The sequence below is a fragment of the Anopheles maculipalpis genome, chromosome X, assembly GCF_943734695.1.
Source record: "Anopheles maculipalpis chromosome X, idAnoMacuDA_375_x, whole genome shotgun sequence".
NCBI lineage: Eukaryota > Metazoa > Arthropoda > Insecta > Diptera > Culicidae > Anopheles > Anopheles maculipalpis.
The window spans coordinates 7,048,277-7,062,184 of NC_064870.1; the positions used below are offsets into that span (position 1 = coordinate 7,048,277).

At 52.0% G+C, this 13,908-nt stretch overlaps 1 protein-coding gene across 1 annotated transcript; it reads left to right on the forward strand.

The window, feature by feature from the left end:
• The first annotated feature begins 643 nt into the window (after positions 1 to 643).
• LOC126559064 (zinc finger protein 2) lies at positions 644 to 13,666 on the forward strand. Its single transcript, XM_050215207.1, has 6 exons — positions 644 to 860; positions 1,059 to 2,782; positions 2,850 to 4,432; positions 4,520 to 4,999; positions 8,765 to 13,230; positions 13,313 to 13,666. Exons 1-6 carry the CDS (start codon positions 669 to 671, stop codon positions 13,622 to 13,624), a joined length of 8,757 nt encoding a protein of 2,918 aa, XP_050071164.1. The 5' UTR covers positions 644 to 668; the 3' UTR covers positions 13,625 to 13,666.
• Positions 13,667 to 13,908: the final 242 nt, after the last annotated feature.

Consider the following 13,908-nt stretch of genomic DNA (forward strand, 5'->3'; position numbering starts at 1 on the left):
GAAGCTTAATTTACCCGGCTGATAATATCACACCAGTGCATATAAATAAGACAAAGTGCAAAATACATATAATTGTGAGTTATCACTCACAATGATTTCATCTAGCGACGAAAAAAAATGGATTCAATTGAACAAGCGTTATTGGTCTGGTGCTGCCACGAGCATTAGTCAACACTCCTAACCGTGCAACATATTTTGGGGGTGTGTGTATGTGCGTGCGCGCGCGCGTATGTGTGCAACCCCGGTTTCTTCCCATTCCAGGATATTCCCTATTTAATGAAACGAACAACTTAGTTATAATGAAATTACGCGAAAAATTACATTTTAAGATTTAAACTTTAGAAAAAGTTTTACAAAATTATAAACCTCGCATTATTTATAAATTACATTTAACTATAATTATATCGTAATCATATTATATATATATTGACCTATATATATATATATATATATATACTATTAATAATAACGGAATCGCGCAACGGAGCTGGTAGAACATTTTTACACACACACACAACACACAACAAAACAAAACTACAGTCATCTAGATCCTTGGAAATCCGCCCCCAACACCCTGAACAACACATCTGTTTTACAATAAAAATTGAAAATCACAACTCCAACGGAGCGAACGTCAGCAAAATACACACAAACACAGACACACAACAATGACTACTCGCAAACAGACAAAGTTCTCCACCAAAATTCAGTTCTACCTAAAGCACAGAGAGTCGCGCATACTGAAGCTGTGCAACGACACCATCGGTCCTGTGCCGAACGATTCACTGAGCAAAGCGATCTTCAGACTGTTGTCCAAGCCGGTAGACAATAAAGGCATTATACAACTTTTTGTCGACAAGGTAAGAGCGCCATACGCATTAGAGTTGGGTCCAAAAAATAAAAAAATGATAACTTTGGACAGTTTGTTCAGTTCAATCAAATGTTCAAACGCCAATGAAAGTACGAAACTATAACAACTCTAATACGCATCCACGCTTCAAGACACAAACACGACATTGATATCCTTTCTTTTGCTGTCTCCTTGTGTTTGTTTTTAGAGCCACCAATCTGCGCAATCGACTACCACGAGCAGCAGCGGCAACAACACTGTGAAGACCGTACTGCCAGAGTATCAGAAGGAGGTGGAACGCTTCCATGGGCGCATCATCTGTAACGACAACACCTGCATCATCGACCCGGTTTCCTCTCCCAAGAACGACAGCAATTCGAATCCTCGCACACATTCCTTCCGAATTGTCTCGTTCAGCAAGGAGAGCGAGGCGGGGCGCGTTGCCGGTGGCAGTGACGCGTTCGCCGCCACCGACGATGAGACGATCGGTGCCGGGGCGTCGTCGGCCGAGCAGCAGCAGGAGCAGGCACAGAACCTCATCACCCGGTCGCCCGCGTCGCCATCGTCCGGTGGCGGCATCGGTCCGGTTACTGCCACCAACGTCGTCCCGATGGCCGGTGGTTCGACCAGTAACCATAAGGCGATCCTGATGTGCTTCAGCTGCAAGCTCAGCTTCGGCACCTGCCGATCGTTTATAGCGCATGCCAAAATCGAGCACAGTCTCACACTGAACGACTACGAGCGGATGCTGCTGGAGAAGAACTACAGCAGTGCCATCATACAGACGAATGCTGAGAAGCAATTCTTTTTCTTGGTTCCTTTCGAAGAGAAATCTTCAGCCAATAGTAACAGTAGGAAGCACGTCGAGAGCGATGAGAGATACAAGACCAATAGTAGTAATAGCGGTAGCAACAGCAGTAACAGCAACAGCAGCAACAGCAGCAGTAATAGTATGGGCAACAGCAGCAACAACAATGGTGCTGCCAACGCGATCGGTACTGTCGGCAGTAACAGCATTCTAGGCAATAGCAACATCAATGGCAATCACAACATCACCAACAGCACCGGTAGCAATGGAAGCAGCATCAACATCAGCAACACCATCAGCAACAGTAGCGGCAGTGGCAGCAGCAACACCACGAACAACGGTATCCTCGGTTTGCTGTCACAGCAACAGTTGCAACTACACCAGCAACAGCAGCACCAACAACAGCAGCAACTACAGCAGCAGCTACAGCAACACCACCTGCAGCAATCGGTCCCCCATCCGGCGGACGCCTTCCCGCCCGGTAGTATCGGGTTCGATGCGTCCGGCACCTTTCCGAAGCTTACCGCCAACAACGCGCTACTGTACGAGATGGACAACAAGCTGCAGCAAAGCTGGAAGCTGGCGGCGGAAAAGTATAGCAACGCGATGAACGAAAGTGCCGCGATTGCGGCTGCCGCCGCCGCCGCGGCCGCTGCCGCTGCAGCCGCCGGCGAAGTAGACAAGAAGTCATCCGGCAACGCAGGCAATAGCGGTGGCGGTATGGCTAGTGCAGCTGCCGCCGCCGTCAGTGGGAAACTGTTGACGGATTTCCTCAACCAGCAGAAGATGCTTTCGACGGTGGGCGAAAATCTGTACGGCAAGCAGAGCAAGTTTCTGGAGCTGATTAGTTCGGCGGCCGACATGAAGCTGAATCCGCTGGCGGCGGCTGCGGTGGCGGCGGTAGCCTCCAACAAGGGCGCAGGACCGGGCGGCATGGCGGACATGGGACCCGTCGGCGGTGCTGCTGGTGGTGGTGCTGGTACGGGTGGTGATTACCATCTGAAGAAGTATAGCCCGGTGGATCTGTACAAGCAGCTGATTGCGAACAACTTCCGGCCGGAAGCAATGGACGTCGGGGAGGAGTTGAAGAACGAGCATCAGATCAGCGTGAAGAAGCTGGAACCGTGAGTAAAGTGGATCGTTTCTTCTCTTGCGTGTTTGTTCACTCTTTTTTTTGTCGTTTCCCTGTAGGGAACCATCGACTGCCTTCCGGAACAGCAACTTCAGCCCGAACATTTCGACCCGCAACTCCTGCAAAACGCTCAAATGTCCGCAATGCAACTGGCACTACAAGTACCAGGAAACGCTCGAGATACATATGCGCGAAAAGCATCCGGACGGGGAGACGGCCTGCAGCTACTGCCTCGCCGGGCAGGCCCACCCACGTTTGGCCCGGGGCGAATCGTACACGTGCGGGTACAAACCGTACCGGTGTGACATCTGCAACTACTCCACCACCACCAAGGGCAACCTATCGATACACATGCAGAGCGACAAGCATCTGAACAACATGCAGGACCTGAACGGCATGATGAACAAAAGCAATCAGAACTTTCTCAATCTCGCGACACTGCAGGCGAACGAGAAGGTGGTGAACAGCTCGCGCAATCAGTATATGGCGGCGGCCGCCGTAGCTGCCGCCAATGCTCCACTGTCGTCGATGTCGGGCAAGCTCGGTGGCAGTGGTGGTGGTGGTGTTGTTGGTGCCGGCGTTGTTGGTGGTGGTGGTAATGCTCAGTCGAAGGATTCCGGCCCGATTGGGTATGAGACCGGTGGACGGCCGAAGTCATTCTTCAAGTGTGACATCTGCAACTACGACACGAACATCGCGCGCAACCTGCGCATACACATGACGAGCGAAAAGCATATCAGCAACCTGAACTCGTTCCAGTCCAGCTTCAATCAGCTGAAGAGCCTGCAAAGCCTGCAGCAACAGTCCCAGCAACAGTCGCAGGACAGTCTCGACTATCTGAGCGCGATCAATCTGAACACGCTGAAGGAAGACTCGCCGATGGCGCGGGTGGATGAGTATACGGCAGCGGCGGCAGCAGCCGCCGCCGTTGCCGCTGCAACTGCCAGTGCCGGTAATAATAGTACCAGCAGTGGTAGCAGCAGCAGCCTCAAACCACTCTCGATGCCCTCGTCACCGTTCGGTGCACCGCTCGAGACGGCAACGCCCGATTCGCTGTTCCTCAATCAACCCTCGCCATTTAGTGGGGCCAGCGAACCGGGCACCGAGCGGGACTACCATCACCATCAGCTCGATGAGGATAAGAATCCGCTTCACTTCGATCCACCGATACGGCTATCGCTCGATCCGTCCACGTACTACAGCTGTCTCGTTTGTGCGGACTTCGAGACGAACAATCTGGAGGAGCTGAAGAAGCACGTGCTGAAGGATCGTACCAGCAGCGCGATGGATACGATTCTGCTGGCCGGCCAGGAGTGTCTGCTCTGCGGGCAGAAGGCACACGACCGGTCCGAGCTGGAGCGACACCTGAAGGCGGATCACCATCTGCGCCGGCTCGAGCTGATGATCCATCTGCTGGAAGGGCGCGACAAGAGTGCGTCCAAATTGCGCCAGTTCGTCGGGCAGGAGCTGTACAAGAAGCTGCAGCTAATATTCCCGTTGGCGGAGGAACCGAAATTTCCGTACGATGAGATGCCAAGCGTCAGTGAAATTTCGCGCTCTCCGCTAATGCTACTGCTCGAACCTAAAACCGAACTGATCGAGCGAGACTTTGGTGCCGGTGCGAACGGTATCGACAGTGAACGTAAGTTGGGCGATGGTGCCTCCTCAATATCATACTTGGATTTGATTTACACCCTGTTACATTATCGCTCGTCTCTCATTTCCTCAGCATCATCGTCCTCCTCGTGCCCGGACAATGTGCAGCTCAAGTGCAACTGTTGCAACTTCTACACCACCTCGCTGGAGAAGATCGGCATACACAGCCTGTCCGAGAAGCACATCTTTCGGCGCATCTGCTTCGACTATCTGCTGCTCATCTCGAGCGAAAAGTCCACCCTGGCGAGCGTTGGCGTGAAGAGTGAAGGCAAGTGTGAACTGGCCGAGCGATTGCTGCTCGCCCATCAACATCAACCCCCGACAGATCACATCTCACGTGTCTTGTTGATGCAAATGATGCTACTTGCAGATGGTGCGAAACAGCAGCAGCAATCCTCGCCGAAAGCTAACCAGCTGATGCTGACCTGCGTGCCCTGCTGCTTCAAGACGGACCACATCTACTACATGATACACCACCTGAAGAAGAGCTGCAAGGTTGAGCAAAACATCAACCTGCTCGGATTGCGCAACATTTTCAAGCTGACAGCTAAAGGTAGGTGTGATCATCATGTACACCATGCAAGAATGGTGCCTTTAAAAATTGTGGGTGTAACTTAAAAATGGTCACCCATTTTGTAATGGGTATCGTACCGGCCATCAATCATTACGTGTGCGATTACTGCTCGAAATCTACACGATCTTTCGTGCTTGATTTTAATTGTCTCAGCCGCTACTTGCTCCTGCTATCTCACTCGCCCTAACGATGTAGTACGCTTTTCAGGTGCGTACCAGTATAGGAGTGTGTGTTTCTGTGTGCGTAACGGAAATGGACATGACTCTTAATTTATTGTCACCTCGCTTCTGTCGGCCGGTCTGTTGCGCGTCGAGCAGAGCGGAGACATTTATGAATAACTTTTCATGCTTTTTCTGACTGTTGCTTCCAACTCCGGAAACTGGTTTTATTGTTGCCATCGTTTCTGCTGTTTGGAAACCATTTATCATTCCGGAGGTTTGGTTTTTGTAGGTAGGGTTATGGATATAAAAATACGAGTCGGTGGCAATTGTTGGCAAATTTGTTTATTTCTTATCAATGTTGACATCTATATCTCTATTTATATAATCTTTTCTCTGTTTGTGTTATATATAAATGTTTTTTTAAGCTAAAACTTTTTTTTGCTTAGAGTTTACTTCAACTCTTCTCTTATGGCGTTACAATCTCTCTGGATCTCTACTTATTTGCACCCAGGAACGGATCATACTATATTGCTTATGCTTACGGTTCCGGACTTTCATTGGGCTTCGGCCGAGTGCCTCAGGCATCTAGAGGGACCCAGCTCTCGGAAGCTGAACCCGCTGGAAAGAAGATACGGGAAAGGAAATTGTGTTGGGTCTCCCGGTACCGCTTGAGACAATTTTCTTGGATGTATTGGAAAGAGTCCTCGGGCATACTCTTTGCGATCTAAACAGAATTGCCTCCTGATTCGATGTTGTAGAGACCCGAACTTCCATTTATTCTTTGAGGCCTCCAAGGGTCTTGATACGCAACCAGTTGTGCAATCTCTAGAAAAAAAACTAAAAACTAGCCTTCATTTCGTTCTGCACATTTTGAAGTTCAGTTCGATAGGAGTATGAGTCATAGGCGAATGGAAAAAGTGAGGCCAAAAATTGCTTTAGGAATAGAGATAAAAATACATGTACATACATTAGCCACAACATCAGGAAGATCGATAAAAAGGCAGAAATTCCAGACGCACTCGGAACAGAAATAAGCAACACAACACCACATTTCAATTCGTAAGTACGAATAATAGGGCGAAGCGGAAGGAGAGAAGAAGAAAAAAGGCGGAAAAGCCTACAGATCCTCTTTCTACGCGGGTTCTCGATCGTGTGCCACAGACAACAAAAGTACGAGGCATCGAAAGAGGGAGAAAGAAAGAGAAAAGAGGGTGCAAGAGCCGATGGCGCACACCCCTAGCTGCGCTCCAATCGCCAGCAAACCCAGCATGCAGCACCTTCGTTAAGCCGGTTTTGCTCGACTTTTGTTATTTGTTCAGCATTTGTATGATTTTCTTACCTTCCTGTGTGTGCGTGTGTGTGTGCCTCGGTGGTTCTCTCTCGGTCAATAGGTGCGCCCTATCCCTCCAACACCAAACCGGGCGGGTCACCGCTTATGCTGACGGTAGTGCCATTTGCGTGTGAATACAGGCGAGTTGTAGAAAATGTGTGCGTGTGAGCATTGCCTCTTTACAAAACTTCGATCACCCTTATTTCTTTGATTTTTTTTTTTGTTTGCTTGTTGCTCTTGATGTTGCTGTTGTATTCGTCCCTCTTGAGAGGCCCTACACAACAGAGGGGTTAGGGTTGGTATGCTCTCTCTCTCTCTCTGTCTCGCGCTTTCTGGCCATCAATACATGGCTGGCTAGAGCGCGGAAACCCAAAGTCCCCGAGGAGCAGGGTGAAGGCACACATTATATTGATACAAAACAACCGTACATGCCGGTGTTTGTAGGGTTCGGAGTTCTGGTTGGTTTTTTGTGTGTGCGTATTTTTTTATTGTTACTTACTGCCTCTGAAGTTAGGGATATTCTGAGGGACCCCGAACCCAAGGGCCCGGTATCTTCCTCTTGTCCCTTCAGTTTCCATTTGGCTATCCGCACGTCAGGATATAATCGGAGCGGCGTCGGTGAAGTGCGCGTATTAATCTCAGTGCTCCTGAAGTTCTCGATCGCCGACCAGTATCGTCGTGATTTCTTGGTGTGCTTTACTGTTTGATGCAACTGCCCATAGAACTCTGGTGGACAGGCACTGGTTTGTGATAGTGTGGCGCGATGCGTTACGACTTCAACACGTTATGTACGTACCCATTACCAATGTTTCTGATGTGTCGAGCTAAATGTTAGGTTAGAAATTTCGCAGTTGCATTGCGTCCAAACATAGTGCGACAATAATCAACACTTATCAAGGGACTTCAATCAGAGCTCAGAGATATATATCCGGGTCTCCGCAGTAATCGCCATCCGTGAATGATATGCGCAGCACGTCAAGCTGGCGAGCGAGCGAGGGTAAACAAAAGCGCTTGCCGTTTTGCCGCGAATACGCAACGGAAACGACGCGCTTACGCATATTACACACAGAGTACGGGCGTACCCCATGGTACCTTCGCTTCCCAGCAGGAACATACCCGGGAGTCCTCCATAATGCCCTCATGTTTGAACAGCTTGGTCGCAAGTACACGCACACGCACGTACACGCACGCAGACATGTGTGTGTGTGTGCGCGGTGAAGCGAGAAGCGTCCCGCGTGGTACAGTGGTAGCGGGCCGAACAAAGGGTACAAGGAACGTGTGAGGTGTGCTGCGTGGATATTTATGCAGCACTCTCTTCCTTCCCATTCGGTTCGAACCGGAGCAGGAAAGCAGCATGAATCCCATTCATATGTATGGTATGCGCATACTGGTTCCACCATCTGTGTCTGTGTGTGGTTGGTTGGTGTGAAGGAAATGATGAATTTTATTGCTCATGCTTAATAACTTAAAACCCCCATCACAAATGGGAACGATATAAAACCGTGTCCGAGAAGATTTCACGCTTCAATCACAGATGTACAGACAGGGTGCGAGGTGGTTTAGAGAAAGATAGAGAGGGAGGGATGTATAGAGGGTCTTGGCTTTATGATGGTACAATCATGTTTTGCCTCTTTTTATTGGAAGAAGATTTATTTCCATGAGGATAACCTTTTTTTACCTCTTTTTGCTTTGGAAAACGAAGAACGGCATCGAAGATCTATGACATTCAATCATCATCGGCCTGTCGAAAGCTTCAATGCCAGGATGTATGTAGAGATAGATCAGCTCTAGTTTCCAGATCTTTCTAACAACTTTGGTGCTTCGCTCTGCATCAAAATCTCTGAAAGCCTCTGAACTAGACAAAGTTACTGAGGACAAGACTCTATGTCAGATAGGTTCAATGCGATCTGATAGCGATAGCTGATGAGACTTTGTTTAGCGAATTACCAACATTACTCCTTCAGGTCCTCCAGTAGGTACAAAGTGGTCAACAGATGGTTATTCCGACACGCAGCATTGGTTCATAGACATGGAAATTGCTGAGTAATATCTGAAGCAGTAGCTGAAACAAGAGAATATCTTTCAACCTTCTGCAGCTAAATCCCTATATGCCAGTTGATTTATGATGTGTATGATGTGACACACGGGCGTCCATAACCATAAAACTAACAGCGTTAATCATTACGAGTCTAATTCTCTCCTTCTATCGTTCATTCTTCGTTTCTACTTTCGCACCATTCGCATGCTCGCTAGGTCTAGACGCCCAAGATGCAATGGATACGGGCGACAATGGGCTGTGCAGCATACTGCAGGAGAAGAAGATGTGGAACGGAGAGAACGCCAGCAACCGCCAGGCAGCCGGTGGCTGCAAGGATCGCTGTCTCGTCTGCAGCGTGTGCAACAAGTTCTCCTCGAAGAAGGTGAACGTCATGCAGCACCTGCTGGCAAATCATAACGCAGGCAACGAGCTGCTCGGTGGTGCCGAGCTATCACCGAACGTGCCCTCGCTGTCGCGCAAACCGTTCGACTATTTGCGTACGCTGGCGGAGGCACGCTGCGCGCAAAACTTGCGCCTGATCGAGAAGGTAACGTTTATGAGCGATTCCTTCGCGTTGAAGGAAAACTGTAACGATCTGAAGCATGGAAACCTGGCGGAGATGTTGGAACAGTATGCGGCCCGTCAGGATACGACCGATGCAAACTTCCCTGCCCGTTCGCCTACGTTGGAGAAGCAACAGCAGCAGCAACAACATTCGCCGACCCTGTCCTGTCCACTGTGTGCGGAAGCGTTCCTCGATCAGGCAACGGTGGAAACGCACGTGCTGCGCGTCCACAACATCAAGATGGACGGGCTGAACCGGTTGCTGAAGCTGGTCGATACCTCGCAATTTTTGAAAACGACCACCAACAACGGCAAACAGCAACCGGTCAGCAATAGTAGCAGCCCGGTGGAGAAGCCAGGATCGCCCCACTCGCCGACCGGCAAGGACGGTTCGGTGTCGCCGGGCGTACCGAGCATCCGGTGCTCGTACTGCAAGGCACCGTTCGACACGATGGTCGACCTGAAGATACACTGCAACGAGAGCAGCCACTTCCGGCGCAGTGCCGATTCGGACGATCTGGCCTGCTTCCTGCACGACTGCAAGGACGCGTTCGACAATCTGGCCGATCTGAACCAACACTTTAAGGCGAGCCATCTGAACTTTCTCATCTCAGAGCACCACACGTACCGGTACCGGTGCAAGCAGTGCCCGTTCGCGTTCAAAACGCACGAAAAGCTGAGCCGCCATCTGTTCTACCATTCGTTGCGTGAGTCGACGAAATGTTTCTACTGCGAGCATCACTTCAAGAACATCCACTCGCTGACGGCCCACATTGCGGAGAAGCATCCGCAGGAGGCGCTCCAGTCCGGCAAGCCATCACCGCCGGGCATTGCATCGCCCGACGCTTCCATACTCTTCTTCAAGGATCTCAAGCGCAAGATGCTCAACAATCAGCAACAGCAGCAGCAACGGAACGGACTGAGTCCACGTTCTGATCGCTCCGGTGGTGGTCGGGATGCGCGCGACAGCATCGACGAGGATCGGCTGAGCGAAAAGTCGGTCAGCTCGAAGAGTAGCAGCTTCTACTATGACAAAAGTCTCGACGGTAGTGGCACGTCCGATGGGCGTTACACCTGCACCGACTGTCAGTTTACGTTTACGGATTCCGGTGCGCTTGAGCGCCATCTTGCCACGGCCTGTCACATGCCACGCGATGACAAAGCATCGCCCGATTCGTTGGCTGCCTCGCTGATGTCTTCCCTCGCCAAGCATCATCAGCAGCAGCAGCAGCAACAGCAGCAACAGCAGCAGCAACAAACGGTGCAACAGCAACAAACGACACAACATCAGCAACCATTGACTGGGTCATCTGTCACACAGATGAGCTCCCTGTTTTACGACATCAAGTCGGAGAAGTTCACCAACCCGAACCGCCCGTTCAAGTGTACGATCTGCATGGAAAGCTTCACGCAGAAGAACATCCTGCTGGTGCATTATAACAGTGTGTCGCATCTGAACAAGCTGAAGAAGCTAAAGGCGGAGAAAGGATTTGCGCAGATGTTTACCGGCTCGTTGCTCGGAGCGGATCTCGGTGGTGCAGCGGATGGATGTACGGACAGGGGCAAGAATTCGCCCTCACCGACGGTACCGTTCGGTGAGAAGGCAGTTACACCCTTCTCGATGCCTTCGTTCGCGGAGGGTTGTGGTGGCAGTAGTGCCGGTGGCAGCGGTGGAGGAGAAAAGCGAAAGGAGGTTGGCGATGAGAAGGAGTCTGCGCGCAAGAAGTTTAAGTGTGATATCTGCAACGTGGCGTACACACAGGGTAGCACACTGGACATCCATATGCGCAGTGTGCTGCATCAGACACGTGCCTGTCGTATGCAGGAGCGTAGTCTCTTTTCTGGTCAATCGAACACGCCACAGCAACAGCAGCAGCAGGCTCAGCAACCATCACCGCAGGGTGGTGAAGCCAAGAAGAAGAGCGAGTTCCCACTGATCCATCCGATCCCCGAGAGTCACGATCAATCGCCGAACATGCTGGATGAGGTGTCGATGCGCAAGCTAAAGTCACCATCCGAGCAAGCACAACACCAGCAGCAGCAGCAGCAGCAGCAGCAACAGCTTCAACAACAGCAACAGCTTCAGCAGCAACAGGCACTTGGGCCACTGTTTTGCGGTGTGCCCGTTGGTGGACCCGAGAAGCCGGACATAGCCGTGTGTGAATGTTGCTACCAGGTATTCCCGGGTAAGCTGATGCTCGAGACGCACCTCGAGCTAAGCCCGGAGTGTCTGGCACATCGCAAGAAGCTGCTCGATACTGCCACCGGTCTGCCAGAGGCTGGTGGTCCGCTAGGTTTCCCCACCGATGGTGGCTTCCAGCAGCAGCACCATCAGGCACTGAGCGAGCTGGCGAAGGTGAATGCACTCACCGGTGGATTCGATCTTGGTGCACCGGGTGATGCAGCGGCATTACTGGGCGCCAAAACTCTCGTCCCAGCAATGGATCCGGCTGCTACGGCTGCGGCAGCAGCTGCCGCCGCCAACCTGATGGATCCTAGCTTCCTGAAGAACGCATCACTGCTCCAGTTCGCTGCCAGCGATCCGACTAGCAAGCTCAACCCGAACGCACTGAACGTGCTGAACTTCATGCACTTCCATCACTTGATGTCGCTCAGCTATCTGAACCTAGCGCCCCAGTTAAGCTTCGGTGGTGTGCCGCCCAAAGTCGGTGGAGATCCCAACAAACCGGACAACTCTCCCGGTGGTGGAGGACTTGGTGATCCTACCAGCAAGGCTGGCAAAACAGGAACCGGTGCATCCGTCGTATTGCCACCGGTCAGCCTGAACGGGAAGCCGCTCGACTTGAACCTACTACCACACGGGCTCGATCCGAAACTGGCCGCCCAATCACCGCAACAGCAGGCCCTCGGTCAGCAGCAACAGCAGCAACAGCAACAACAACCCTGCACCCAGAAGCGTGCCCGTACACGCATCACCGACGAGCAGCTGCGCATCCTTCGGTCGCACTTCGACATCAACAACTCGCCGAGCGAGGAAAGCATCCAGGAGATGTCGCTGAAGGCGAACCTGCCGCAGAAGGTCGTGAAGCACTGGTTCCGCAACACGCTGTTCAAGGAACGGCAGCGCAACAAGGACAGCCCGTACAACTTCAGCATCCCACCGTCGACGAAGCTGAACGTGGAGGAGTACGAGCGTACCGGTGAGGCGAAGGTGACCGATCTGGAGACGTCGTTCAAGTCGGCCGAAGTGGGTGGCTCACTGTCGCAGGATAACTCCTGCTCGCAGAGTTCCACCGACATGAGCAAAGCGCTGAACGAAGCGATGAAGCAGAACCTGTCGAAATCGTTGCTGGAATCGCTCAGCAAGCATCAGTCCGCTACCGGGCAGGATTTGGTTGGTGCAGCTGCTGCCTTCCATCTGAACAAGAGCCTCTTCCCAGACAGCTTTGGCGGTGGTGGTGCAGTTGGTGGTGGTGGTGGTGTAGTTGGTGGGCCTGATTTTTCCGGTCCGGATGGTGTGGGTTCCGTGTCGGATTACTTCCAACGGGCCGCTGCTGATGCGGTAGCACTCGGAGCAGCTGTCGGTGGCGGTCCCGGCTCGGTCGGTGGCCCACTCTCGTTGGCTATGGGTGGAACGGGTGGGGCAGGAGTCATCGGAGGTGGTAACGGTGGGTCATTGATGAGTGGCAATGGTGGTGGGGGCGGTAACGGTGGTGGAGGTGGTGGCAGTGTCGGTGGCAAGAAGAAGAAGATCAAGTCGGAGTCGTCGAACGACAGTCCGACGCCGGCCGACCTGCAGCTCGACTCATCCAACTCCAGCCCGATGCCGATGCGCCCGCCGAGCGCCATCTCGCTCAAGAAGCATATGGCCACACCGCCAACGCTGGTGGTAGGCGAGGAGATGAAGATCCCGAGCCCGATCGAGAGCCCCGTCATCTCGCCGCCCGGTTCGATGGGTTTGCATGCACTGCCGCCGCAAACGCAGCCCATCACCTGCTCGAACGGCAAACGGGCCAACCGTACACGGTTCACCGACTATCAGATCAAGGTGCTGCAGGAATTCTTCGAAAACAACTCATACCCGAAGGACAGTGATCTGGAGTATCTGAGCAAGTTACTGATGCTCTCGCCCCGTGTTATCGTCGTGTGGTTCCAGGTATGTATGCTTAAATTCCATCCCCCAATTCTATTCCAGTTCGAGTTCTGGCTACAAATTCGTTTCCCCTTCCTACCCACAGAACGCCCGCCAGAAGCAGCGCAAAATTTACGAAAACCAACCGAACCCAACGTTCGAGTCGGACGAAAAGAAGGCCATCAACATCAACTACACCTGCAAGAAGTGTAATCTAGTGTTCCAGCGCTACTACGAGCTGATACGCCACCAGAAGAACCACTGCTTCAAGGAGGAGAGCAACAAGCGTTCCGCCAAAGCGCAGCTGGCCGCGGCCCAGATCGCTCACTCGTTCACCAGCGGTAGCGAGGATTCGGACTCGAGCCTCGACGTTAGCCGGCGCGAATTTCAGCCGCGCGAGAACGACTGCCCTTTCTAGGAGCCGTGGGGCGGCTGGAGGGCACCAGCTAGTATGCAACACTAACACCACATCTGGCAGAGCGCCCCAGAGCCTCCCCCTCTCCCCAAACACCCCTTCCATCCCACCTTTTGTCGCCCATTAATATAAAACACCGGTGTGTGGGGTGGGGGTAATATTGCTTCCAAATTTTCACCCCTCCCCCTAAATCTCCTGTAACCCCCTTCAGCGCTCTTCGCCCTCACACAGCAACATTCCTTCTCTTTATGAGCAAACAAACAAACAAAAAAAAAAGAAACAAACAC

Bases quoted from the DNA above. Each gene is read 5' to 3' on its own strand.
- LOC126559064 (XM_050215207.1), top strand. From the start codon at position 669: ATGACTACTCGCAAACAGACAAAGTTCTCCACCAAAATTCAGTTCTAC. The intron at 2,783-2,849 runs GTGAGTAAAGTG...GTTTCCCTGTAG, and splicing joins AGCGTGAAGAAGCTGGAACC to GGAACCATCGACTGCCTTCC. The intron at 5,000-8,764 runs GTAGGTGTGATC...CATGCTCGCTAG, and splicing joins TTTCAAGCTGACAGCTAAAG to GTCTAGACGCCCAAGATGCA.